At 59.1% G+C, this 27,416-nt stretch overlaps 1 protein-coding gene across 1 annotated transcript in view; it reads left to right on the top strand.

Annotated features, from left to right (window-relative positions):
- Positions 1–245: 245 nt before the first annotated feature.
- The window catches only part of WDR1 (WD repeat domain 1), a 40,858-nt gene continuing 13,687 nt past the window's right edge, over positions 246–27,416 (top strand). The window contains exons 1-8 of the mRNA XM_043447736.1: positions 246–556; positions 1,061–1,182; positions 12,635–12,725; positions 17,174–17,321; positions 18,527–18,707; positions 26,232–26,309; positions 26,673–26,753; positions 27,086–27,319. Coding sequence (XP_043303671.1) covers positions 541–556; positions 1,061–1,182; positions 12,635–12,725; positions 17,174–17,321; positions 18,527–18,707; positions 26,232–26,309; positions 26,673–26,753; positions 27,086–27,319 — 951 coding nt within the window. The 5' untranslated portion in view covers positions 246–540. The remainder of the gene's footprint in view (positions 557–1,060; positions 1,183–12,634; positions 12,726–17,173; positions 17,322–18,526; positions 18,708–26,231; positions 26,310–26,672; positions 26,754–27,085; positions 27,320–27,416) is intronic.

Raw genomic sequence — 27,416 nt, 5'->3', positions numbered from 1 at the left:
GGTTAAAAAAAACAAAAAAAACAAAAAACCCCAACTTCCTTAGCCTACCCTTCCCCCAACTGCCGGAGCCGCGCAACCTTCTCCGCCGGCTCCCAGCAGCGTTCTGAGGCCCCGCGCTGACCATGCGGCCTTTTCACTCGGTCGCGGTTTACGTCACTTCCGGAGGCGGGGCGCGTTGGGCGGGGCCCGCGCGGGGAGGGGGAGGGGCGCGGCGGCGGCCAGGTCCGCGCAGGCTCGCCAGAGCCGCAGCCGCCGAGCCGAGCGCTTGACTATATATGGTCAAAGCTGGGGGGCGAGCCGCGCGCGCGGGGCCGCGCTTCCGGGTTCGGCGCGTCCGCAGCGGCAGCGCGCAGGGCAGGGCGCGAGCCGGCCTCGGAGACCCGGCCTCGGACCGCCCCCCCGCCCCACTCCGCGCCCTGCACGCCCGGCGCCGCCTTTCGGCCCCTGTCCCTGGGCTCGGCCTCGGCCAGGTCTGATTCGCGGCGCGCGCGGCCCCTAGAGGCTCTCTGGCGAGCGCGGCGCGGTAACAAGTGGGCAAGGATGCCGTACGAGATCAGTAAGTGCCGCGGCCCGGTGCGAGCCCCTCGCCCCCGGGGGTGGGCGCCCGCCCTGCCTGCCTGCCTGCCTGCCTGGCCCCTCGGCCATCGGCCGGGCGTGGGTGGTCCGGCGAGGTCCGCGGGGCGCGGGGGAGGGGTGCGGGAGCCGGCTGGTGAGCGCCCCGCCGCCCTCCGGGGGCGCCGGGCAGCGATCCCTCGCCGGGCGGGGGAAGGAGAGGAGGGCGCCCCAAAGTTGGCGATGCGGTCGGGGCCCCGTGGAAGTCCCCGCATCTCCCTGCAGGGCCTGGTTAAGGGAGCGCGCCGACCAGGAAGTCGCGCCGGTCCCCTGCGCTCCTTCAAAGTGGCGGCCGCCCCTCCGGGTTGGAGGCAACAGGTGACCGGCCGAGACCGGTCCAGGGCCGCCCCCCCCCTCTTCTTTTTTCTCTCCCCTTTTCCCTCCCCTCCGCCCTCATCCCAGCGCGGGGCTGGCCCTTAGGTGCCTGGCTGCGTTTGTGTCTCTGCAGAGAAGGTGTTCGCCAGCCTCCCCCAGGTGGAGAGGGGTGTCTCCAAAATCGTCGGCGGCGACCCCAAGGGCAACAATTTTCTTTACACCAATGGCAAGTGCGTCATCCTAAGGAACATAGACGTGAGTACCTCGCCTCCCCGCCTCCACCGGCCGCCGCCCGGATGCCGGTTCTTTCCCTGACCACCCGCCCAGCTCTGGGGTGAAGCCTTCCCCTTGCAGCCCCCTCCCCTCCGGCCCAGCGGCCTGGGGCGAGGACGCCACGCCCCCTTCAGCCTCGGGGACCACACCTCGGAAGCCAAGGGAGACAGCTGCAGATGTATCCAGGCCCAATTCTCTTTCTCCGTGGGGGAAGCCGAGGCTCAGATTTAGTTCCCTTCAAGTGAAGGGCTCTGGGTTTGAGGGATCGGACGTTGACCCTTGGGGTGCTTGGTGACTCGGCCTCTCTGAGCCCTGGTTTACTCATCTGTAAAATGGAGATGACTTGAGGCTCCCCGACTTGTCCTGCTGGCCTGGGTCCCCCTGAGGGAGACCCTGCATGCCCGGCGGACACCCAGTACTCATGGCACACCCAGGGTCCCCCAGTGTGGCAGAGATGGGGCTCACACCCAGGTCTCTACCCTTCCAGCCTGGTCTTCCCCCTCGCGCCGTCTGAGCCCCACTGCAAAATAAGGAACCAGTTTATCCCCGTGAATCATCTGCAGAGGCCTCCTGTACCCAGGCTGAGAAGGCTTTTAGAACCCATTCCTTGGGAAGTCCTCGAAAATACTCCGTTACTTCTCTGTAATTATCGAAATGACCCAGTGTGCTTGTCAGTCTCCCCACTGCTGAGATTACATAGTGAAATCTTTTCTGCCTGCCTGGCCTGAGTGGGGGGTGGGGGTGGAAGCTGGAGGTACCAACATGACCATTCCCTAGTGTCTGTGTGTCGGGGCAGGGTTCTCCTGAGCTTCCTGGGTGGGCCTTGTACCCAGTCTGTAGGTGGATGGCTTTTGATTGGCGATGCCCCCCAAGGGGTGTCAGCTTAAATTCAGGGTACGTGCCCTTGGGGCACTGGAACCGTCCCTTTGAAGACAGGGTTGCTCTCTGAACCTCAGAGCTGGCTGAAGCAGTGCAGGGGCTCTGTGGTCTTGATTTCCTTGTCTGTGAGGTCTGAGATGCTGCTGGCTCTGCCTCCCCACCCCGCTCCCCCTGCTCCCCAAAGCAGTCTGCTGGGAGACAAAGCATTTGGCAGTTTCTGCCCTGCCCAGGATGGCTTGGCCCCTCACTTGAAGGGGTGGGTGGGTGTGAATGTGCTTTGAAGGTGCTAACAGCTCCTCTGCTAGACACAGATTCCTCGAAAGCTGATCCCGACTCACTCAGAACTGGGGAAAACATGGCCAGGGACTTAGATCATAACGATCTGGAGGTCTCCAGAGAGCTTCTGAGATATTGAGGGAAAAAAAGTTGAGATGGCCCTAAGTAGGTAGATACCATAGTTTGTCAAATAAAATGAGTGAAGGCATTCTCGGGGATACAGGGCAGCGGAATGAATGCTTGTGTTTGCCCCTAACAAGGAACACACACGTCACAGCGGGCTATACTCACTTCCAGATGGGAGCCCGCCCATGAAGACCTACTGTGTGTCTGGTGCCATGAAAGGTTCTTAACCTGCAGCTTCTCCTTTAAACCACATCTTCCTCACCTCCCTGCTCCACCCGCCAAGGGGACCCACTGCTCAGAACAGGGGTCCAGCTCAACGAAAGGAAGGCAGCCAGTAAGTGGAGCCCCTTCCAATGGAGATGCTGTTTACAGTCACGGACAAGCACCCTCTTTGCAGGAGGCATTCCCTAACTTAAGGAACCTATTCTATTTTCTGCTTGCTTGTTCTGAGTTCTTTTTTTTTTTTTTTTTAATAATATTTATTTTTGGCTGCGACAGGTCTTAGTTGCAGCACACGAGCTTCTCTCTAGTTGAGAGAAGCCTGGCTCAGTCGTTGCAACATGAGGGCTTAGTTGCCCTGTGGCTGGTGGGAATCCCAGCTCCCCAACCAGGGATAGAACCCACATCCCCCGCTTTTCAAGGTGGATTCCCAACCACTTGACCACCAGGGAAGTCCCTCTTCTGAGCTTTTCATCCTTACCCCCTTGAGTTTACCATTCTCTTTGGAGGGCGCGTCTGCTTACCCATCTGTTTGTAAGTGTCTGCAGGGCCAGGACAACCCCGGGGTGCAGATGTGTTCTTCCACCCTGTTCTGGAAGTCCTATGAGGCGTTTAGGCTTTTGTTTGATGGGAGTGGACCACTGGTGCTCAAGTCAAGGTGGGAATAGTTTTTGTTAGGGCAGAGTATTCCTGGGGAAAAAATAGACACAACTCTCATGAATGTTGAGGAAATAAGAGAGGAATGCGGTCTGGTTGGAATACAGGCTCAGAGTCTAGAAGAGACATGAAAGGGAGGAGGGGACCAGATCGGGGAATGTCCGACAGAACGTCTGATGGGCGGCTCATACTGAACACGCCCTCCCCACAGTTGGGTTTCCCACGCGTCCATCCCCAGAATGGCGACCGCCACTCCGCCAAGTTGTTCTGGCCCCAGCCTTGGACTTCCCCTTTCCACACCATATTTAGTTCTGCAGTGAGTCCTATTGCCTCTGCATTCAAAGACTTCCGAATCTGATGGATTTTTCACTGCTTCCACCCTTATCATGCTATCTTGCCTGGACTGCAAAAACAAAAGGCCAAATTGGCCTTCCTCCCTGGCCCTCCTCCAGCCTGCCCTCAGCACTGCTGCTGGACCAGTTATTAAAATACGGGGTCGAACTGTTCTTTGCTCTCCCATCCAGGACTGATGGTGCCCCATCATCCAGCCTTTCACCCCCGACCTCTCCTCACCACCACCACCTGCCCCTGGGGCTCTAGGCCCCCGGCTTCCGCGCCCTCCCTTAAGCTGGCTGCGTGTGGGTCTCCGGACTTGGGCCTTGCTGTGTCCCTTGTCTGCGCATTCTTTCCTCAAATAGCAGCATGACTCGCTGCCCATTTGCTGTGGCAGCTTCGCCTCCCAAGTGGCCCTCCCATCCTGGCCTTCCAGGAGCCAGACAGCGGGCAGCCACTCTCACCTGCCGTGTCCCAGCCTAGCACAGTGCCCGGCACGTAGTCGGTGCTCAGTAAGTCTCCTCTTGATTGAAAGGCGGGCTGTGTGGCGGAGATGATAGGCAGACACAGAAGGTTTTACTGTATGGAAGTAAGAAAGGCCCCCCTGGTGGCTCAGATGGTGAAGAATCTGCCTGCCATGCAGGAGAAACAGGTTCGATCCCTGGGTCAGGAAGATCCCCTGGAGAAGGAAATGGCAACCCACTCCAGGACTCTTGCCAGGAGAGCCCCATGGACAGAGGAGCCCCGAGGGCTACAAAGAGTTGGACACGACTGAGTGGCGGATCCCGCCTTTGTTCCCACCGAGCAGGCATCAGGCCCCTTGCTCACCTTCCCCTTGGATCCACAGCCGTCATTCACTTTGCTGCCTTTTCAGAGTTGCTTGGTGAACCCAGCATCACGGCACTTCTCAAGCTGGTGGCAAAGAGTGTTTCTCACCTGTTTTCTCTCAACACGTTTGATTGCCACACCTAGCAAAAGAAATTCTCTGCTGGGTTCAAAGCAGGCGGTGAGGTGGCCATCCAGAAAGGAACATTCCAGGAGGGAACCTGATACACTTGTACCTGGAGGCCCCATCGCCCCCTGCCCACAGTGTAGTCGGAAGGTTCCCCCCCGCACCCAGTGGCTGTGAAGGAGCTTCTTCACGTTCTAAACCGCCTGGGATCACTTCCCTGTAAACTGGCTCTGGCAAGTGAGTGCCCGCTGCCAGTAGCAGCCAGCAGATCTGCTACACGGGCAGGCTTGGGGCTTGCTTTTGAAGCTCTGCAATCCCTACATTCCAGATCTAGAATGAACTATATGCGTGTGTGGTAGTCACTCAGTCGCGTCTGACTCTGTGACCCCGTGGACTGCAGCCCGCCAGGCTCCTCTGTCCATGGGGATTCTCCAGACAAGAATACTGGAGCAGGTTGCCATTTCCTTCTCCAGGGAATCTTCCTACTATATAGACACACACACGCACGAATATGGGAAAAAGTGATGTATGTGAAATTAAATTCCAGGGGTTGTGGTTTATATCAGTTTGTTGCTGTGCTTCCAAGCACAGGATCTGTGGACTCATCCTGAGCAGGGCAGGGGCCAGCTTGCGTGCGTGCTGTGTGCTCAGTCGTGTCCAAGTCCTTTGTGACCCCATGGACTGCAGCCCGCCAGGCTCCTCTGTCCATGGGATTTCCCAGGCAAGAATACTGGAGTGGGTTGCCGTGCCCTCCTCCAGGGGATCTTCCCGACCCAGGGATCGAACCCACGTCCCCTTGCCTCCTGCATCAACAGGTGGCTTCTTCACCACTGGGCCACCTGAGAAGCCCTGGAGGCCAGCTTAGGGGATGTTGAACTCAAGCGCTGAGCTTCCCACGGGGTGACCTGCTGCCATTCAGCATGCAGAAGGACCACCTTGGGCGTCCCCTTCAGGTGGGGTGGGGTGTGTACGTGAAGGGACAGATGGCCAGAGGAGGACAGACCGCGTCCCTTCTGTCCCATGACACGTGCCCCGAGTCCCTGCCCCTGCCCAGGACGGCTGCGTGCTCTATGGGCAGTGCGGGGACAGTGCCCCTGCCCGCGTGGAGCCCACTGCCTCGGGTGGGACTGAAACGGGCCTCCCGGCGACAAAAGGAGGTGACGTGTTTGATCGCCACCTGGACAGAAGGCCGGCGGGCAGCACAGGCTTGGGGTCGGGCCAGGAGAGCACTGGGGTCCTGTGGTCTGACCTTTTAACGAGCAAGGATGCTGGGCTCAGAGAAGGCTCCAGAGCTGTTGGGGGAGCCCCCAAGGGGTGGGGCCGTGCCCCACTGGCTTCTGGGCTAGTGACCTTCAGGTGCTTGGGCTGTGATGTCAGTGTCCACCCATTGCCAGTCATCTTGGGAACCCCTCCCCCACCCCAGGGTCAGCTGGCTCGGGGTCACTTCCACTTCTCTCCCACCCTCCTTGCCCTCTCCACTTCCTGAACTTGAGCCTGACTTGATCCTGTTACAAGTATATGTAAGCACCTGCTTTGTAGCGGAGCCCAGGCCTGGCTCTGGACACTCCCCAGCAAAGGCCTGTCCTCACGGAGCTCACCGTCTCCAGGGGAAACCAACACTCAGGACTGATGCCGAGAGGAAGAGAGGTGCCAGGAGGTGTCATCCCAGGGGATCTTGAGCAGCTGGGGGCCCAGGAAGGGACCAGTCAGGTGGAGCAGGGCTGGGAAGAGAGTCCCGCACAGGTTGTGGACCCTTGGCCAGAGCCCTGGTGCAGGGGGAGTTACAGGCAGGCAGGAGAGGGTGCTGGACTCTGGTGCTGGGGGTCAGGCCGCCCCACCACAGCCCAGCCCTGGCCTGAGGCCACCAGAACCACGAAAAGTTTCAGTAGATGAGCAGTGTGGTCAAGTCCGTGGAGAGACGGTTCTGTAGCTAAGGTGTGAGGCAGGTGCATGCATGTGCGGCAGCTCAGTCGTGTCTGACTGTTTGTGACCCCACCGACTGTAGCTCCCCAGGCTCCCCTGTGCATGGAATTTTCCAGGCAAGAATACTGGAGCAGGTTGCCATTCTGCTTTCCCGGTGGGATCTTCCCCACCCAAGGATTGAACCCATGTCTCCCTCGTCTCCTGCATTGGCAGGCAGATTCTTTACCACTTCGCCACCTGGGAAATCCATGTGAGGCAGGAGGGAGGCCAATTAGGAAGCTGCTCGAAGATGAAGGCATCGTCAGCTGCTGCATCCAGTCCTCAGTCCGGACGTTTCCCACACACATTCCCCATCTTGCCAAGCCAGGCCCGTAGCCATGGTGCCCAAGGTTAAATCAGTGGTTCTCAGTGAGAGGCAGTTTTGCCCCCACCCGCACCCTGTTGGGTGTTTGGCAATATCTGAAGACATTTTTGTGCTACTGGTGTCTAGTGGGCAGAGGCCAGGGGTGTTGCCAAACATCCCACAATGCGCAGGACTGTCTTGCAACAAAGAGTTGCCCAGCCCAAAATGTCAGCAGGGGCGAGCAAAGAACCCCAGTAGGTAACATTCCAACTCACCAGGTTAGTGCTTTGAAAGAAGTGTGTCCTCGGTGCTTTGGGAACACGAGCGAAGGGCCAGCTGTGTCACAGAGCCTCTGGGGAGGTTTCTGGAGCAAGGGAAATTTTGAGTTGGGTTTTGGAGGGTGAGTAAGAGTTTTCCAGGAAGGGGGTTTGAGACAGCAGAGATGGAGGGAGTCTGGACTGTGAATACAAGTGCATGGAGGTTGGAAGAAGTTGAGCTTGTGTCCTGTCAGCGTTGTTATGGACTCACACACTCGGGCCTTTGGGTATCTTTCTTATCCTTTATTGTTGTCATTTACTTGCTCAGTCGTCTCTGGCTCTTTGCAACCTCATGGACTCTAGCCCACCAAGCTCCTCTCTCCATGGAATTTCCCAGGCAAGAATACCGCAGTGGGCTGCCATTTCCTTCTCCAGGGGATCTTCCCGACCCTGGGATCAAACCCGCGTCTCCTGCATTGGCAGGCAGGTTCTTCACCATCTGAGCTACCATTTCTTACCCTTGGCGGGGAGGCAAAGAAAAGGCTGCAGCAGAGCGGCGGCCCTGTCCCTTGTTACACTGGGGGGGCTGACCCTAACCCCCAAAGTCTCCCCTCCTGACTCCTCCGAAGGCCCTGGGCAGGCAGAGGAAAAGGGGGGACAGGAAGGGAGGTGGCATCGTGCTGGGTCCAGCGGGGAGTGGAGTGCCCACTCTCACATGGGGGGACCCCCTCGGGCCCCTGTTCTAGGGTTTGGTTTGCTTCAGGGTGGGGGCTGGGCAGGGAGCCAGAAGGAAGGTTCCGGGCGTGGCCACTCTCGCCCGCCTCCAGGCTCTACACTTCCAGGCGGGTAGCTGGGTAGCTGTCACCATCGGTGCAAACCTCTGTTCCCTGAGTTAGGAGTCAGGCTAACAGTGACTCCACGTGTAGGTCATGGAGTAGAACCAAGAGGAGCAAGGGTGCTCAGCTGAGTTCAGGTCCCAGCCCCCCACTTACTTGGGTGCATCCCTCCAAGTCTCTCTGCCCCACCTCTTTGCCTGTAAAATGGGGTCCTGAGGTTACCCGTAGGGGTACTGTGAGGTTTCAAAGAGAATCAACTGAAGGGTCACCCCGGCTGTCAGAGTGGTCATCAGCATATGATGGCTGTGTTTTCATAAATGGCTTCTGGGGACTGGCATGCCCCAGTCTTTTCAGGGCCGGGGTTGGGGGGGGTTGGTCAGAAGTTGCAGTGGTGAATCAGACCTGGGCTCTGCCCTCTGTGGGGGTCCACTTAGAAGCTTTGCAGGTGTAAGAATGACATGTGCCCAAGGTAGCAAATAATAAGGGCGGGAGGGTAGGGAGAGTAGTGTGGGCTTTCTGGGCTGGGAGAGATCATTTCTACCTTGGAGCATCAGGGAAGGCTTCCTGAAGGAGGCGGGGAGCCTTTGCCCGAGCCTTAGAAGATAATTCAGAGAAGGTTATCTGGGAAGTAGGGAAGGTATTCCAGCCTGCATCGAATAAAGGGAAGAATATCAGAGCGAGTGACCTGCTGGAGGAGGGCAGGGGCGTAATGGGAAATGGACTTTGGACTGTGGCTTAGGGCTGCTTCCTCTGGGTGAGAGAGGGAGCCTCCAAGGTCGAGCAGAGTGGGCTGGCCAGACCCTGGGCTGAGCCTCTGGGTTCAGTTCTGCAGGTCTGGAAGCGGAGAGGTTTGTGGAGCCGCTTGGCGGTCATTGAGTTGGGTCCTCTGCAAGCAGAAGGCCCTGCAGGTCACATTCACTGCACAGGTCGGCTTCCAGGGCCTGCTTTTAGGAACTGGGTGTGTCTAGAAAGCCAGCACTCTGGAAACTTAATCCTCCCAAAGGTCACTTTGCCTGGTCGAGTTTGTAGGAGGCCGCCGGAGACCATCAGCCACTCCAGAGGGGCAGGGCTGTGTCCCATAGCTTCACTGATGTGGCGACACGTCCACGGGGTTCCCCAGGGGGCCAGGCGTGTCATGGCAAAGCTGCCATGCCCTGTAGCTGGAGCCACCCCTTAACCTTACCTGTAAAGTGCCGTGGTGACCTCTGGCCTCAGAGGACACAGGAATGTGAAAGCTTGGGGGATGGGGGAGTGCTTTAGGGATTTTTCCTTCCACTTGTGGAAAGGTGTTGGGGGAGAATGCTTCATTTGCTGGGCTGGAGAGGGGCCTCCACGCACAGGAGGGAGGTGGGAACGGTCCAGGGTCCTCTGAATGTGTAATCAGAATTGGGACATAGAGCCTGGTGTGGGTTGATGGAAGGCAGAGGGTTCATTTCACATGTTGTCACGGTGTTGTCCTGGTCCCAGGAGGAGCAGGAAAAACTGGAATCTGGCCGGGGTGGGGAGATGAGGTGGATGGACTTGGGACAGGCCTGGGATCGCAGGGCAGGGCAGGGCTGAACAGCGGGCTAGGGCTAGGGCCAGGGCCAGGACAGGCCTGGGGTCAGAGGTGGGGGATTGCGGAGGGACACGCCCAGGGTGGAGGGTGGGGGGGGCAGGGCTGGGATGCGCATGGGGACCCAGCGAGACGACAGGAGGTTTTCGCAGGCTCTGCCCACATCCGCTAGGCACCCACGGGCCTCAAATGCCAAGGCTTCCTCCTGGTTTCTGCCTGAAGCCCCTGTCCCCTGATGGGGGGGCGGGGGGAGGGCAGGAAGGAAGTCCTCGGGGAGGGATGCCCCAGCCCTGCAGGGCCGGGTCTGCCGAGAGCCTGGGCGGTCCTGGAGGCCTGGGGACAGGGAGGCGTCCCCTTTGGCTGGGGAGCCGAGGGCGGGGTTTTGCTGCTGACTCGGGAGTGTTCTGTTTGTTGTGTTCAGCCGGGGGAGCTCGCCCCCAGTTGTGTTGGGAATGTGGACGGGGGCGCCGGGAGAGCCCGCTCGGACTGACCCGAGGTTTCACTCGCCCCAGCCGCTTTAGGGGCAAGGTCTGTAGGGGCAGGACTGCCTCCCAGGGCCGCTGCTTAACTCACTTTCCACTTCTCCACGTACCCCAGCCCCGCTCCCCTTTAAGGGCAGGGCTGGGCTGGGCATCGCCTTGGGCATGAGTCCCCCGGGGGGTGGTCGCCCACCTGTCGTGCCCACGTTCGGGGCTGAGAGCCCTCAGTCAACCTCGGAACAAGGGCCTCAGTGGCGCCCGGCCACAGACCGCTTTCGCCAGCTTCTCTATGAGGGAAGTTGTCCTCGTTAGAACGTTCCAGTCCAGAGGAGTAACCTGCGCAGGAGCAGGTTGGGCTGGGAACGGACATTTACTGGATCCCACACATCATCCTTTTATGGCAGGGTAATTTAGGGACAATAAAACCCATCCATTTCAAACACATAACTAGAGTTTTGACAAATTAAATACCATCCCGTCACCCCCGCCACCAGCATTCCAGTCAATCCATGGGCCTCCACCCTCCCCCCCAGGCCCTGGCAGCCCCAGCAGACACCCGGCTTTCTGTGGCCCGTGGGCTGGCCTTTCCTGGACTTTGATCAGAACGGACCCCTGCAGCGCGTTCTCCTTTGCGTCGGGCTTTGTCATTGAGCGTCAGGCTTTCGAGGCTCCTGTGGTTGAGGGTCCACAGCAGTGTGTGTGCTGAGTCATGTCCCTTGGGTGGACAGCGCACTTTGCTTCTCCAGGCACCTGGGGATGGACCTTTGGGTTGGTTGTTTTCCACTTAGGGGCTGTCATGAACTTTCACATGTGTCTTTTTGTGGGCCCGCACTTTTATTTCTCTTGGATAAATACCTGGGAGTGGGGTTTTTGCATAAATGTTATGTTTAGCTTTATAAATAACCAGCCCAACTCTTCCAGCTGTGTTATTTTACATTCCCCCCGGCAGTATATAAACATTCCAGACTGTACCCCACCCATCCTTGCCAACATTTGGTGACGTCAGTCTTAATTCTCCCCACTGTAGTTCTGATTTGCAGTTTCCAAAAGGCTAATGACATGAGCGCCTTTGCATGGGCTATTTGCTATTCAGAATATCTTCTAATGCTTAATGTCTCTGATTGCACTTTTTGCAAATGTTTATTCTGCATCAGGTTAATGTATGAACTATCTATGTTTAAAGTACCTACTCTATCATGTGATGCTAAGTCCTTGGGGTAAAAGGACTGTGTAAAGTTCCCCCCCCCAAAAAAAAAGTAATTGAGCACCTGTTGTTTGCTAACTGCTGTGGTGGCTAAAGGAGATAACTACACATGGAGCAGGTCAAAGAGTCGTTGGAGGAGAGGGATAAAGGGGCCAGGGACCATGGTGTGTGTCATGTTAAATGCTTTGCAAGCACAGGAGAGAGAGGGGCTGTCACGGCAGGCTTCACGCAGATGGCTCTTCAGGCCTGATAAGTGGGTGTTAGCAGGCAGGGAGAGGTGTTGCTGGCCAGGGCACGGCATTTACAGAGACCGGGGGGCTTGCAGGAATGGTAGGAGGGTGGTTGTCAGAGCTGGGACTTAGGGGGGCGCTTCTCTGGACTCTGTCGGGTGAGGGGGCGGGTGATCCTGTGGCTAGGAAGCTGAGAAGAGTCCCGGCCTCTGTCCTTGTTGATGGGCGTTAAGGAGACAGGGGAGGGGGAGACTGCGAGGTGGCTGGAAGAGGTGGGGGTTGTTGGGGGGCAGGTCAGATGCACCCGCAGCAGCCTCCCTGGGACCTGATGCGTCCACAGCCCGTAGCTGCTCCTTTCACAAGGCACTTGGCTCTGGAGCGTGTGTCGGCGGGTGTCGGGGATTAGATGCCTGGCTCTCTCTGCCCTCCTGGGAGGACGCTGGGCTCTGATGACAGAGCATCTCAGCACAGGGCCGCAGGTTTGCTGAGGCCTCTGGGCCGTGTGTGTCGGGGAGTCGGGGAGTGCCGTGATCGACTTTGATAAATTGTACATTTAAGCCTGGTTACTGAGTCCAGAGCTGCTCCTGGTCTCCAACGCTGGCCCAGTTCTCGATGCAGAGTCCAGCCAGTCTTGAATTTGAGCCACGAAAGGGAGTTTCCCAAATCGAGGGATTTGGACGAGGAGGGGGCCCCCAGCTGTCTGTTCCTGCTCCTCCAGGCCAGAGGCTCTGGTTTAGGTCAGACGCCGCCTGGCAGCCTGGGGAGAGCTGGTTCTGAATGGGGAAGACCCGCTCTGGGGAGCTGGACTCAGGGAAGGCAGCAGCCCCCTACAAGTGGGAGAAAATCAGAGTCGTAGAATTTTTTTTTTTTCCCCTAAGGAGACTTTTATGTCCCATGTGTATTTCAAAAATACATATTTGTTTGACAAGTACCGAAAGAAAACAAATCACCTCGCCTCTTATAAAAGAGTTAAATTACCTAGAATTCTTGTCACCCAGGCAGGTATGTGTATTTCTGGGATTTTCCTTACGGAGGTTTTGACGTCCGTATTTGTGTGTGTGTGTCCACATGTCATTTTCCCACCCAACTCCGTTAATCCAGAGAGTGGAAAGCGAGTTTGCCTGCTGCTGGGTTGCCTGTGTTCATTCTGGTCTTCTCCCTGCAGAACCCGGCCATCGCGGACATCTACACGGAGCATGCCCACCAGGTGGTAGTGGCCAAGTATGCTCCCAGCGGCTTCTACATCGCCTCCGGAGGTACCTGTCCATCCGCGCGTGGCTTCTGGGTGCATGTGGTTTGGCCCGACCTCCCCCCGCTCCCCTGAGTCCTGGGCACCTGGCTTGGGAAGGTTGGGGGGGTGGGTGAAGGAGGCAGGGAAGAAGAAGGTCCAGGAGGGTGGGGATGGTAGGTGGGGCTGACATGGGAAGTGTAAGCCACCAAGAAGCCCCTTTCCAGAACTGTAGCTGGCAGTGTTCCAGCTGGTTCCAGCTCGGAGGTCGGCGGGGATGCTCACGTGCTGTTAGGCCAACTGTGCTGTGATGTATCAAAGCCCATTGAGTGTGTGTGTGTTTCTGACTTGTATCTTTGCCTCGCGTCGCCTTTCTCTGCCGCCCTTTTCCGTGTATCGGGCACAACTCTGGCCTCTGGCAGGCACTCATTCTGTTTGGCAGTTGGGGTCTCGGCTCCCTGCAGCCGGACTTTGTGTGGCTCGGTGGGAGGCTGGGCAAGAGGTGGGACATGAGATGCCCATGTTGTAGGAGGCTCTGTTCACCCCGATGCTCTCTTGTCTACAGCTGAGAAAGGCGGGGGCACACAAGTTAGACTGCCCCGCCCCCCCCCCGCCCCGTCTCCCATTCACTCATCCGTTCGTACACTCAGCAGGTGTTGACGGGCAGCCTTGCCTGCGTCCAGGCCCCAGGAAGGGCTGAATGGTTGAGCTGATGTGGGCCTTGTCAGCTCCCCCCCGGAGAGGGATGGAAATGAGCAAATTGCTGAATGGACTGGTAGCCAGTGGAGAGGGGCAGGGATCATACATACCAGTGGCCGTTAGTCTACACCGCTCCGCCCATGCCTGGGAGGCAGCATAGAGTTGTCCCTGCAGGGGTTGCCCCTTCATAGCTGTGTTGTTGTTTTGTTGTTTAGTCGCTCTGTTATGTCTTATCTCTGCAACCCCATGGACCCGCCAGGCTTCTCTGTCCATGGGATTTCCCAGGCAAGAATACTGGAGTGGGTTGTCATTTTCCTCTGCAGGGAATCTTCCCAACCCAGGGATCAAACCCGAGTCTCCTTTACCGCTGAGCCGCCAGGGAAGTCCTCCTACCTGTGCAAGCCTTCCTTAAAATAACTCCGCTTCCTGGGCCTTAATGTAACTGCCTTGTCTGTAAACGGGAGCTTTAGTTCCTACCAGGTTGGTGTGGGGAGGACCCCGTGCAGCAATGCCTGTGCGATGCCTGGGGTGGCCTTGCCCTGGCAGGCACCACAGGGGACCAGGTGTCTGTCCCTGAAACCCCCAGACACTCCGGGGCGAGAGGCGTGCCCGCTGATGGCTGATGCCAGCCGCCCAGGGTTGTGTGTATGGGGGCTCGGCCAGGGGCTGGCATGAAATGGGCCCTTAATGATTTTTATGTTTAGACCTACTCTGGATTCCATCTGTAAAACTTGCTCTAATTTATATCCTATGATTTACTCTAGCCCTGTGATTCCCCAGCCCTGCCCCCACCGGCCCTGCTTTGCTTGCCAGCAAAATGCCTCTTCATTTAAAGCCCGGGATTTGGCCCTGGTGCCTTTTAAAATGTGTCTTCTTGGGAGAGGAGTATGGTTGGCGCAGCTCAGCGGCCTGGTGCTGGGAGCCACGGCCCAGCTGCTGAATCACTCGCAAGCCCAGGCCTGCTCTCTGGTCCCCAGGCAGGTCATTGAACCAGCAGGAAGCACGGGCCTCGCCTGCTGGCGCAGAAACCTTTGCAAAGGACGGTCCACAGAAGTAAAGGCTCCGTCTCACGTTTTCCTTCTTGTGCAAGCTCCCGGGTTTGGTGGGGAAGTGAGCGGGGTGGGGCTGCGAGCCGGCGTGGGCGGTGTGTTTTATGATTCTAGCAAGTTGGTCCTTTGAATGGAGCAAAGACCAGGAAACATTTACTGCAGAGATTAGTGCTCTGGGCTAAAGATAGTGTTGTGTGTAGAGTATGGAGCTGGAAAGGTGCTGTACTCTCTGGCTAAAGAGGCTTACCCGGCACCTGCCATGTCCAGGGTGGGGTTGGGGGTCCCGGGACCTCAGGAAGCCTGTAGTCTCTCCCAGACAGGGTTCCAGCCTCAGATCTGCGAGTCTTTAGATCCCCTAAGTTTGGCTGGTCCACATTCAGATAAAGGATCCAACCTTACGGAAGGCCTGGGTGAGGAGGCCAGGCCTCCAGCCCTAACTAAACCAGACAGCAGTGTATGCCTTTGGGGAACCTCGCTCCTGGCTGGTGGGCCTCAGGGTGGAGCCATTCCGGGGCCTGATTTACCTTTCTAGGGTATCTTCCCAGGCTGCTGGGGGAGGGTGGTGGTTTCCTGGATAGGAGTCTCCACCCTGACACCCCAGTGATGCTGGTGTGAACCCCTCACGAAAGTGGGGACATAGGCTCACCACGAACAGATCCTGTTTTGTTCCTGGATGCAGCGTACTGTCTGGGGAGAGCGCCTCTCCGGATGGTGGAAGGAAGCCTTGTGGAGGGAGGGGGCCCTTCCCCTGGCCCTGTCTGCCACCGTGCACTGTGGTGCTCTGCCCTGTGGCCCTGTGAGTGCAGCACGTGACGTGTGTGTGTTTGCAAGCAGGTGCCTGGTCTGTGCTGCACCCCCGTGGCCTAGTACAGGGGCCTGGTCCCCAGGGGTACCCGGTTAGGGCTGCCCTCGGCCGATGGGGCCACGCCTGCTCTCTAACCCCTCCGTCTGTTTCCAGCCCAAGTGCTCCTGAAAAGAATTAAATGCACCAGCAGGGCCCATCAGAGGAGGCTGATGGTCCAGGTTGGGATTGGGGGGCGGGTGGTGGAGAACTGGGATGCCAGGCCTGTTAAGGGGGGAGTGAGCTGAGGGCAGGGCAGGCGCCCCCACCCCCACCCCCGCGCCCGGGGAGGGGGAGAGCGGCTCTGCTGTCCCGGGGGCCGGGGGTGGGGCTGTGTTCTGACCCGTGCTGCAGACGCTGCTGTGTTTTCCATAACTGCAGCGCCCTGGGCTGGCCTGAGCGCGGGGACTGCACGGCCTGGTGCGCGTGAACATGAGCACACACGTGCACGTGAGCACGGGCATTAGTGCACATGTCCTTCCAGCACACGCAGTACACGTTTCCCGTCTCTGGCCTCTGCCCCTTTCTTGCCTTTCCCTGCTGGCCCACTGGTTCAGCCGAGGGGCTAAACTCGCTCAGGCCAGCTTCTAAGTTCGCCTCGGGCAGTGTGCCAGGCCGTCTGGCTGGACCTGGTCCAGAGACCAGGGCCCCTCATCAGTGCCATTCACAGGGCGGCCCGTGTCCCCTTCCAGCTGTCCCACGGCCGGACGGGAGCCCCTGGTGTGCGCCCACAGAGGCGGGGTCCTCAGTGGCTTCTGCAGAGTCCTAGGCAAGCCACTGACCATTTAAAGACTAACTAGACTGCAGTGGACTGGGGGCTGGTCTGAGACTTCGCACGTGTTGACTCACTTTGTCGGCGCAACAGCCCTCTGGTGGCTGGTTATCCCCCCTCGGGTGCAGTCGTAGGGGGTGTTTTAGACCCCCAGAGCCGCAAGGGGCAGGGGTCGTGTCTGCAGCCAACACCTGCCCTCCAGTGGATGCTAACAGGAAACCCTAGCTGTTCCCCCAGACCTCATGTTCAGTGAAGCAGCCAGGGATGCTGGAAGCAGGGCAAACAGAACTGCTAGGGGAACAGGACTTCCCTCACCTCCCCACCCCCACCCCCACCTCTGACCCACGTGCGGCTGAGCTCCCAGCCTCGAGAGTTCCTGTAAAACACTCCGCCTTTCCTGCTCTTTTGGGAAGGGGCATGTCGGGGTTGGTGCTGGGAACCTGGCGTCAGTGTGGTGGCGGGCAGGGAGGGGGTGATGCTTTATCACTGATGGGCCGCAAGTGCTGCAGTGAGAAGCTGGCCTGGCGTCAGGTTCTGCCTGGAGTGTCATCCCTCCCAGCCCCGACCTGTGTGTCTCCTGGGAGGCTGTCAGCCACCGGTGCTGGCGGGGTGCCTGGCTCTACGAGCGGGGCTGCAGGGCACAGGGGCACCCCTCGTTTCCACTGGTCACCCCAGTGCCCACACAGGAGAGCCGGCATCACTAGGATTGTCCCGTTTTGCAGATGAAGATCTTTAGCTCCTAAATGTTAAAGGAAGTTGCCCCAAGCCTGCGTGCCAGTTAGACCCCCTTCAAGGAAAGGAATATAGTCATAAATCAGACTGCTTCCGGGGTTCTGGGGTGCCACCATGCGTCCCTGGGCTTCCTGATGGCTCGTGCAGGGCCCATGATCCCCAGGGAAACACGGGGATCCCATGCTGGTCCTCACGGAGGCAGCGGGCTCTGAGTGATGGCGTCTGAGTGCTGCTTACCTGCTGGATGCCTGCGCCTCCAGCCAGCCCCGCCCCAGCCAGCCCACCAGCCTGTGGGCCGCGGGCAGCGCCACATGGCGTGCCTGGAGCCCACGCGGCCCTGGCCCCGAGGTGAGCATGGCCCTCACTGCCCGTTGCTCCCACAGACGTGTCTGGGAAGCTGAGGATCTGGGACACCACGCAGAAGGAGCACCTGCTGAAGTATGAGTACCAGCCGTTCGCTGGGAAGATCAAGGACATTGCTTGGACGGAAGACAGTAAGAGGATCGCCGTGGTCGGGGAAGGCAGGGAGAAGTGAGTCTGGCCTCCGCGCCGCTCCCCGCTCCCCCCGTCCGTGTCCCTTGCTTGGCTTTCTCTCCTGGGCGCCCCGGTGGGAGGGCTGGGGTGACATCCGTGCAGCTCAGATGGGGGTGTGTGTTGAGTCCTGTGGGTGCTGGGCCTTCAACACAGCACTGGCTTTAGCAGTGCACATCCGAAAACCACGTGTCACCACGGGGAGCACCCCCACCCCCGGGTTTGTCTTTGGCCCGGGCACCTCCTCTGATCCGACATCCTCGGCCCTTTGCCTCCTGGAACCCGTGCGGTCCTGCACATGTTCTAGATACAGGGAGACGGAGGTCAAACCGTGGGGCTCCTCAGAGTGTTCACTGGGGTTCCTCCCGAAGCTTCCCCACCGCCACACCTGCCACGCGGGGAGGCTGGATGTGATCGCCAGGAGGGCACACCCCACACGGACTCACTAGCGGGGAGGGACGCTGGGCAGGTGGCCCTGGGCGGCTGCCTGCCCTCACAGGGCCGGTGACCAGCAGGGTCAGGACCTCGCTCCAGGCGTCTGGCTCCCGGCGCAGGCCGGGTTCCGTCCTCAGCCCCTCTGCTGCAGTCCAGCACTCTGAACTTGTCTCCGTTTCCGTCACTCAGGCTTTCTCTTACCGGGTGTCCTGATGGGTGTCCATCCTTCCATTGTCTCTCACGTCATCCCTGTTGGTCTTAATTCCTTCGTCACTGAGTCACAGCTCGCAGTGCAGACAGCACATTTTCATTGACTGCCGACGACTCGCTGACTGCAGGGCGGCGTCTCGTTTCTAGCAGGGGCTGGTAGCTGGTGTGTTTCCTGGTCTCTGTCTCCAACCACACCCCCGTCATTCCCCCCACCCCCTCATTAAAACGGCCGTGAAACCAATGACCCCTGAGCCGTTGGCCTGGCTGGTGCTTCTGGGGCATCTTCACATGGGAGGCTCCTTGGGTCTGGGGCTGTAAGACACGGTCACCCGGTCCCTTCCCGAGGGCCCTCGGGGCCCCTCCTGCTAGCTCTCCTGCGTTTCAGACGGACCCGGGGTGCCGGTGTGTTGGTTCTTTCGGGAGCGCGTGTGAAACACGGCCGTGAGCGGGGCTGCCCCAGCCAGCATCCCTGCCCCTGGTCGCCAGCGACACAGCTGCCCGTCCCAGGGACCTGCCAGGCCTGACCTTTCTCCTCCCGTGCCTCCTCTCGTTGGGTGAAGGTTCGGCGCCGTCTTCCTGTGGGACAGCGGCTCCTCCGTGGGCGAGATCACGGGCCACAACAAGGTCATCAACAGCGTGGACATCAAGCAGAGCCGGCCGTACCGCCTGGCGACCGGCAGCGATGACAACTGCGCCGCCTTCTTTGAGGGGCCGCCGTTCAAGTTCAAGTTCACCATCGGCGTAAGTGGGCTTCTCCGGAGGGTGGTTTTATGGGAGCTTTGTGGCTTGTGCGTGAAGCCAGCGGAACCTGGACCTGTTAGGTGCTGGTGGCAGAAGGTCACGCGTGCACAGCGTTTGTGCCAGGTTGGCTGGGTGATGGGTTCCAGCACTTGGGGGTGGGCAGGGAGCGGGTTCACCCTGGGACCGTGTGCGTACTGGTCGGGGGGCACATCTCTGACCAGGCGAGTGTCCCGGCCTGGAGGTACCCTGTTAGGGGAGTCCAGGCCCAAGGCAGCCTGCCCTCTGGTTGTGCCAGTGTGAGGCCCACTGAGCCACCAGCATGGCAGAGGAGCTGAGCTCCAGGCATGTCTGGGTCTGTTCCCTCCGGCGCCTCCTGGGAGATGGATGAGGGCAGGGTCACACCAGTAAGGTGACACGTGGGGAGCAGAGTTGGGTGCTCTCCTGTGGGGCGTGCTCTAGATGTCGAGTGGAACCACACAGCCTGCTGGCATGAATGACTGCAGGGCTTCGGTCCCCACAGCTTTGCACGTGGGCCAGACCCTCTCAGCCTCACTTTATCCTTCTGCAAGATGGGCGTGGGACATGGGCGTGAGAGCATTTTAGCCATGGAGTTGAGCTGTGCACAGCACCCTCCCCGGGTCCGGAGCAGCTCACGAGGCTCATTTCCCGCCTGGGGGTCTGAGGCTGGAATATGGAAGGAAGGGCACCACCTGGGGACGGCCCACCGGTGAGTCTCGGGGCGGTCATGATTCCGGACCTGCCCTCCCAGTGTCTCTTGTGAAAACAGTGCAAGGCCCTCAGCCCTGGTGCTGGAGGTGGACGTGACCTTGCTGAGCTGCAGAGTGGAGGACACTCGGCCCTTTACGGCCGGCTGTGTCCCATGGAGGTGGCTGAGCTGGGCTTGGCCAAGGTCCGGGGACGTGTCCAGAATGTTAGTGGCTTGCTGAGGAGTCCTATGAATTATGATGATGATGTAGTGAGTCATGAACAGCGGGCAGGGCGTGGCTGGACGGTGGTGAGGGTTCTTGGCGGGCCCCTGGGGTGTCCCGGGGACAGGACCCGGGCCGTGGGCAGCATTTCTGGACACGGGTCTCAGCCCGGCTGCAGAGGGGCTTCTACAGGTTCCCTGTTGGTGGTGAAGCGGGGTCAGTTTTATCCCAGGGCCCCCCGAGCAGGGTCTCTGGCTGGCTGCCTGGGAGGCACAGTGGGCGTGCCTCCTCTGCCTTTCAAGGTGGACAACCTGGAGTCCCCCCGACACCCCCCCCCAGCACCTCCCAGAGGCTGGCCCCCGGGGCTGCTGGTCAGGGTGGGGTAGTGTTCAAGGTCATGTTTCCTGAGCGGGATAAGGTGCTCTGGAGCACAGATGAGTCATGCTGAGTCAAGTAGCTGGGCTCCCTGTGCAGTGCCCAGCGGAGGAAGGAGGGGAGGTTTCCGTGGCAACCAGAGACTTTCCCAGCTCATTCCAGTGGAGCTAGCCCGCCCAGCTCCCCACACCCTGCACACACGCTGTTTGTTTTTACTTAGCTGAGCTATGGGTGGGCACGGCTCCTTTCTATCCACCCCCTGCCGCCCCCCTCAACTCACCCAAAGATTTAGTTGCTCTTTGCAGATGTGGGTTAGACCCAGCAGCTCAGTGGGGGGGTAAGTGGAGCCAGGATTCTTTCCAGACTTGACCCGAGCCTGTGCTCCTCGCCTCTGCCAGTCTTCTCTCCGTAGTATGTGTCCATGCCATCGTACGTGTGCCTGATGAAATGATGGCTCACCTGGGGACCTGGCCGAAGGTTCTTCCCCTTTCCACACTCCTTTCTCATCTAGGAGCACTGCCCTCGCCCCGCGGCCCTGGCCGACATCTGTCTCCAGGGTGGGCATGCAGCTTGTCCCCGGGTCTTCCTGTGTAGGACCTAGCAGAGATCAGAAGGGGCTGCGGACCAAGAATGGGGTCCCTGGGTGGCAGCCCAGCACTGCAGCTGGCCAGTTCTGCGGCTGTCGGGCTGGCCCTGCCTCTGAGCCCCCCTGGAAACAGGGTGAGGACAGCCCTCCTCCACGGCCCCCAGAGCTGTAGGGATGAAAGGAGAGGTGCTGGTGGACGTGTGAATGTCGATAAGGAGCTGTTGGGCTTCTGCTGGAAAAGATTCTAACAGGCCCAGTTGGCCTCGAACAGAAAGGACAGGAGGACGCTTGGGGTCCCCAACACCCTCCTAAATGCCTCCTAAGGGGCTGACGGCAAGATCAGCCTGTGACTGCTCTGTGTGTACCTGGCCTCAGCCCTCATGGCCCCAAAGTAAATCTGTAACGTGAGGGCCGCCCATTGGTCCACGTTCCAGCTCCTACCATCTTCCTCCTGACCACGTTTAGGGCCGTGGGGTAAGGGGTGGGCATGAGGAGCCCAGCGGGGTCAAGTTGCTGCCTCAAAAAGGAGTAGCTGGTGTTCCGGATCAACTCCCAGGAGGCTCGGCCCCGGGTGGAAGGAAAGCAGTGTTACGGAACACGTGGGCTGGCCACCCGCCCACCTGCCGACCTGAGCGCAGGGGTCCTGTTGTTTCTCCTTCTTGTTCAGAGTTTGTTTAAAACACCTTCTCCTGTTGGCAGAGCGAGAGAGGAGACAGAGCTGAGTCGTGCACACCTGTAGCCAGACGGTCCAGGTTCCGGCCCGGCGTCCGTCCTTGTTTGTCTGAACCTGAAATGGGCTGAGAGGCTGCAGGAGCACGCGGTGGAGGTGCTGAGACTCCCAGTTCCCCCTGGAATTGACCCCAGCCCGCCCGGGAAGCGATGCCAGGGTCCGGGGACCAGCTGTGAGACAGAGGCCGTGGGCAGCAGTACCCCGTGCCCAGGGCTTTAGGTTCCTCTTCAAGGCCCTCAGGGCGGCCTGAAAAGAGGGCAGGTGGACCTTGCCCATCCCTGCCTCTCCCATGGGGCCTTCTTCCTGCTGAGGGCATCCCTGGGCTAGGTGCGTCTGGATGTGTGGTCACAGGCCCGCTAGGCATCGCTAGCTCACCCGCCTGTCTGCACCTGGCCACCTGTGGCCTTGGTGAGTTTCCACGCTTCTCCAGCCTCTACCTCCTCTTCGGGCAGGTGGGCAGGTTGGCACTCCTGGAGCAGACACCTCTGTGACTGTGTCCACAGTCTGTTCCATAGTATGTGTGCCTGATGAAATGATGGCTCAGAGCAGGAAGCGTTGGGGCCTTCTTTGCCCCAGGCCCGCTCGTCAGACTGTGGCCCTGTGGTCTGGGACTGGAAACTGCCCGCTGCGTCTCCCCAGGCCTCTGAGAGCAGAGCGCACCCTGGTGGATGCCTGGCCTCCCTGTCACCCAAGTGGGCTGCACAATCAGTCTGGCCCCTGGGTGTCTCACACATCACGCCATGGGAGGAGCTGCACTTCCTTCTAGAACCTTGGTCTTCACTGTAATTGCGAGCATCACCTTCCTAGACACATAAACTTTGAGCTTGAATGTGTGAGGTTTCCGGGCTGTTGTGGTTTCCCGTGTCCTTACGGCAGGGCAGGAAACAGCTTTGCGTTCAAGTGCATCTCAGGTGCCCGCCCTGCACTGGCCCTGGCCTGGGCACACAGCTGACCTGAGCGGTCCTTAGCCAGCACAGCCTTGTGCCAGCTTTTCAGAAAGCTGTGTGCGTGTCCATGGGGATCATGCCGGAAGGTCAGTGGGGCAGGGGATGACTCAGCCAAGCTCTGTGGATGGTCAGTGGCCCAAGGAGGGTTCGAAGAAGCCTTTTCATTCTCCATCAGGTCCAGTGGTCACTCTGGCAGGTCTGTGCAGGGCGACAGGAGAGGCGGGGGAGGAACGTGGTGCTGCCCCCCAGGCACTTGGCAGAGGGACCCGACCTCGCAGAGGGAGAGGGAGCTGGGTTTGGGAGGGGGTGTGGGCTGAAGGGGGCAAGGCAGCCTTCCAGGTCAGGATGGACACCCACTCCTGGGGTGCTGACCACAGAGGCACCTGCTGCCCTCGGGGAGTGTGGGGGCGGTGGGCCTGGGCATCCAAGCTGTTTGGTCCCTCTGCAAGTCTGTGGTGCGGGAGCAGGGGCAAGTGACCCAGGGTTTCAGCGTGCAGGTAGGAGTCCCGCTGCAGCACCCCGCCGAGGCTGGTGAAGCCAGGGCGGGCTCTGGGACACCCGAGCTGACAGGCTGGTCAGCCGTGGAGCCCGGTGGCTTTGTGACCCCGTCAGTGACTGGACGCGGTGCATTACCTAATTACTGCTGGTGGCTCCCATCTCGGGTTTCTCAGTCGTGGGGGGAGGGGTGATGGAGGAGCAGTAATGATGGGGGGGATAATGATGGGTGTAATGACAGTGGGGGAGGTAATGATGGGGCACAGGTAATAACAGGGTGGGTGGGGGGTGATTAGAGTGGGGAGGTTCTTGGGAGTGTCCATTGACACTGCCCCAAGCAGAGCTCTGGCTTGGCTGTGCCTGAGGCTGGGTGGGCGTGGGCCAGGCAGGACAGCCCCCTCCCCAGGGGCCTGCGGGATGGTGCCGCCCCTCCAGGACTGTAGGGGGTCCGGGGCTTCAGAGCCCAGCTCTGTCTTCTGAACCCTCCGTGATGTTTCCCCCAGCCTGGTCCTTCTTTGTCCTCTGGCCTCCCCTCCCTGTGGAACCAGCTATTTTTAGCCCCCTTTTTTTTTTTTTTTTTTTGGTTAATGCGCTGCTCACTGTTCCTCCCTTTAAATTGGCTATTTTCAGGAGCAGACATCAGTCTCCCGCTCATCTGGACTCTTGGCTCCAGTGGCAGGAAAAGCTGACGGGGAGACTTTCTACAGCCACAGCGCCTGGTCCCCGGGGGTGGGGGTGGGGGGACGTCTGACCCTTGCCCGGTAGCCTGCTTGGTTCAGGGATGGGACGACAGATAACAGACAGGTCCACACGTGTGACATCCCTGTAGGGTTGGGGGTGTTGAGAGCGGGAGGTGGGCAGGGGAAGCCCCGGTGTCTGTGCTGACCTCTGAGCTGGGTGTGTAGGGAGGCTAGTCCTGTTTTTCAAGGAACCATGGTACCCAGGGTTGGACAAGCCGGCATTGCAGGGTGACCCAGGGTCCCCCTGGTTCATAGCGTGTTCCTCACGCCCCCCAGTATAGCCCCCCCGTTGGCCCCGTGGTCTGCTCCACCGCGGGGCGCTCTTGGCATGCCGGATCAGTCACAGGGACCCAGGGGGGCCGGCCCAGCCCCCTCCCTCACCCACCTCACCACCCAGGAACCCAGAACAGCAGGGTGGGATCAGCCAGTAGAGGTGTGGATAAGAGGACCAGACATGTGGGCAGGCGTGCAGAGCAGTGGTTGAGTCGCTTTTCCTTTGACCTCATGCAGGAGGAGCCGCGTCTGCATGTCTGTCCTCCCATCCCCACTGGGTGATTCTGGGAGGACTGAGAGACGCCCTCCCACCACTCGTCCTGAACCACCCCAGGAACACAGGCCAGTCGAGGCCCAGCAGGCTCCCTCGCAGCTCTGGGGATGGCAGGCCGCTGGCTGTGGGCCTGAGGAGTTAAGGATCTGACCCCCGGGCTCCCTGCCCGGCTGGCCTGCCTGCCTGCCTCCTGTCCAGGGCCGAGAGCCAGAGCTTACACGGGAAACTGGAGACCTGGGTTCCCAGAACCCTGGGCCGCTTGGGGCCTGGTTGTCCCCTAGGGAAAGAAGGGTACCTGAGGCTCCCCAGGGGGTCTCAAGGTGGTAGGGTGACTGTGAGCCACGGTCGTGGGGAAGGGCAGTCAGAGGGCCCAGTTGGGAAAGTTCATTCATCTTGATGGATCGCAAGCCTGCAGGGAGATAGCTGTCCTACACCTAACTCAGAACACGAGCCTGAGAGCTGGAAAAGTTGGCCTGAGAAGCAGGATAAGTGGACATGATAAAGGAAAAAGGCAACATAGGCTACCCTGGGACAGGGTGGGGGGGGTGGGTGTAACCTAGTCTCTGCCCCCATCTTCACGTTGAGAGAGCCAGTTCCTAGGCAGGTTGATAAGTCCGGGGGTCCCCAAGGAGAGAGGGGTCTGGAATTCTCAAGGAGGAAAGGACAAACTTCTTTCCCTCTACATTCCTTAGGATTATGTAACAATAATGTATCCTGCTTGAGGACCATTTCTGGAAAAAACCTTCTGGCTAATCCTGTTATCTTAAAATGTAAATCACGGGAGTGGGTCTAGTAAGGTCTTTATAGCCTCCAGACATTGTTTTGATTCACTGTAGTTGGAGAAGGAAATGGCAACCCACTCCAGTGTTCTTGCCTGGAGAATCCCAGGGATGGTGGAGCCTGGTGGACTGCCGTCTATGGGGTCATATAGAGTCGGACACGACTGAAGCGACTTAGCAGCAGCAGCAGCAGTAACTGGTTAAAAGTATATAACTCCGTTGCTAACACTAGCGAGGGGGCAATCTTTCTGCCCCTTTTGATGTCTATGTCAGAAGCTTTCTCTATCTCTTTTATATTTTGATAAAACTCTATTACACAAAAGCTCTTGAGCAATCAAGCCTCGTCTCTGGCCCTGGATTCAATTCTTCTCCTCCAGAGGCCAAGAATCCCGGCATCTTCTGTGGTTCAGCAACAACCTTTCAACGTGGTGTCCCAGTGTCTGCGCTGAGTCCAGATTTCCCTCTCCCCACGAGGACCCCTGTAGTGTTGGGTCAGGGCCTGCCCACCCTCCGGGGCGTCATCTCACCTTGACTACACGCATAAAGACCCTGTTTCCAGTGAGGTCACGTTCACAGGTCCTGGGATTTCAAACCACCCATAAACTTGATACACGAGAACGTGCAACTCCTTCCAGCCCAGCAGCTCAGGCTTTAAAACTGTTGGTGGTTTCCCTCGGCAGGGGCCGGTGATTTGCGTTGAGTCGAATGGCTTTTTCTGCAGGTGGGGCATCTGTGGCCAAGGGTGCAGGTGACCCCGTGCACCTTTAGGAGAACTGACAACACCTGTCGCTTCGTGCGTGCTTGCAGGGGGCAGGGCGCGGGCTGTGGATTGGTGGCTTGTGGGGTTTTCAGAGGATCACTATCTGACGCAGGCCCTTCTTGACCCAAGAAAGAACGACTTCATTTACTCTGTCAGGTAATGGAATTACCCCTGGAGGTCACATCTCCTCAGACTCTTATCGCCGGGAAGGTCATCACCACTGTTTAATTTCTTTGAAACCTCAGTTCGTTCAGCAAATGCTCAGATGAGCGCCTGCGGTGTGCTGGGCTCCAGGCCAGGCTCTGGGAACTCAGAAACAAGGCCTCACAGTTTAGCCTCACTCAGCATAGGGGTTCTGAGCTTGAGTGGACTTCAGAGTCGGAGGGAGGGTAGCATTTCTGTCTGCAGAGGTCAGGGAGCATGTACTCATAAAGGAGGGAGGCCTGGCAGGCAGAGACGGGCCCGGCTGAGGCAGGGGGCTGAGCCAGACCTCCCGGCGTGTCTGCTCAGGGCTCCTGCCGAGCTTGGAGGGCTCCCGTGGACTGGCATTCGCATGCATGGTGGTCGTGGGCCTCAGAGCTCGTGGAGAGCTTTCCCGAGCTGCCTGTCCCTGGATAACCATCCCGTTTCCTGCAGGACCACGGCCGCTTCGTCAACTGCGTGCGATTCTCTCCCGACGGGAACAGATTTGCCACGGCCAGTGCCGATGGCCAGGTGAGGTCTAGGACCTGTGAGGTGGGACGGCGGGGGGGTGGTTCGATCATCTCTTGGGCCTCTGGTTGTTGGGAACAGACAGACTCAGTAAAGCTGGTCTCAGTGGGCAGCTCCCTCCCTCCCTCCTCCCAGGATGTGACTCCATCTGATGCTGTGTCCTCAAAGTGTGATAACCCCATCTCTCTGTCGGTCTCCTTTTAAAGGAGCTCGAAATTCCTCCAGTTTTGATGAATTCCTGTAAAGTCACTGTTGCCAACCCTCTTCATGGTGAAGCGGCGATGAGTGGGAGGAGCTCAGTCAGTGTGCTGACAGCTGGGTGTGCACACACATATACATGACCCACATGTTTGTATTTCCTGAAAGATATTCATCTATGATGGGAAGACGGGAGAGAAAGTGTGTGCGCTGGGAGGAAGCAAGGCTCATGACGGCGGCATTTACGCTGTGAGTATGGGCCCGTGTTCACGGCTTGCTCTGTGGTTGTCAGGCCTGTCTGCTTTTGTCATCATCCGTATGCATGTTGAAGTTGGAGGCCTGAGATGAGGGATCAGAAGTGGGGTTGCTGGCAAAGACCTTCAAGGTCAACGCGGGACAGGGTGCCGTGGCCTGCAGAAGCACGTGGCCGGGATGCTCGTCCCATCCTTACCCTGCGTGTCCCACCACCTCCTGGGCTGTCGTCCCTGCTCAGACACCAGGGTTTTGGACACAGCCCCGGTGTCTAAATCTCCTCCCCCCTGTGGAATGCTCTGACCCGTGACCACCATTTGTTTGAATAGATCAGCTGGAGTCCTGATAGCACCCACTTGCTCTCTGCTTCCGGAGACAAAACCTCGAAAATCTGGGACGTCAACGTGAACTCGGTCGTCAACACGTTTACCATGGGCTCCAACGTCCTGGACCAGCAACTAGGCTGCTTGTGGCAGAAGGACCACCTCCTCAGCATCTCCCTGTCCGGCTACATCAACTACCTGGACAAAAACAACCCCAGCAAACCCTTGCGGGTCATCAAGGTAAGGCCGGGCCGCAGAGCAGCTCAGCCTGCAAGGGCTGGCTGGAGGGGAGGTGGGCGTCCGACCAGAGAAGGGGCAGCTGAGGCGAGGTGGAGGC

This window comes from Cervus canadensis, chromosome 26, assembly GCF_019320065.1.
Source record: "Cervus canadensis isolate Bull #8, Minnesota chromosome 26, ASM1932006v1, whole genome shotgun sequence".
Taxonomy (NCBI): domain Eukaryota; kingdom Metazoa; phylum Chordata; class Mammalia; order Artiodactyla; family Cervidae; genus Cervus; species Cervus canadensis.
Note: the sequence above shows the minus strand (reverse complement) of the source record. Positions and strands in the feature narration are given on the sequence as shown.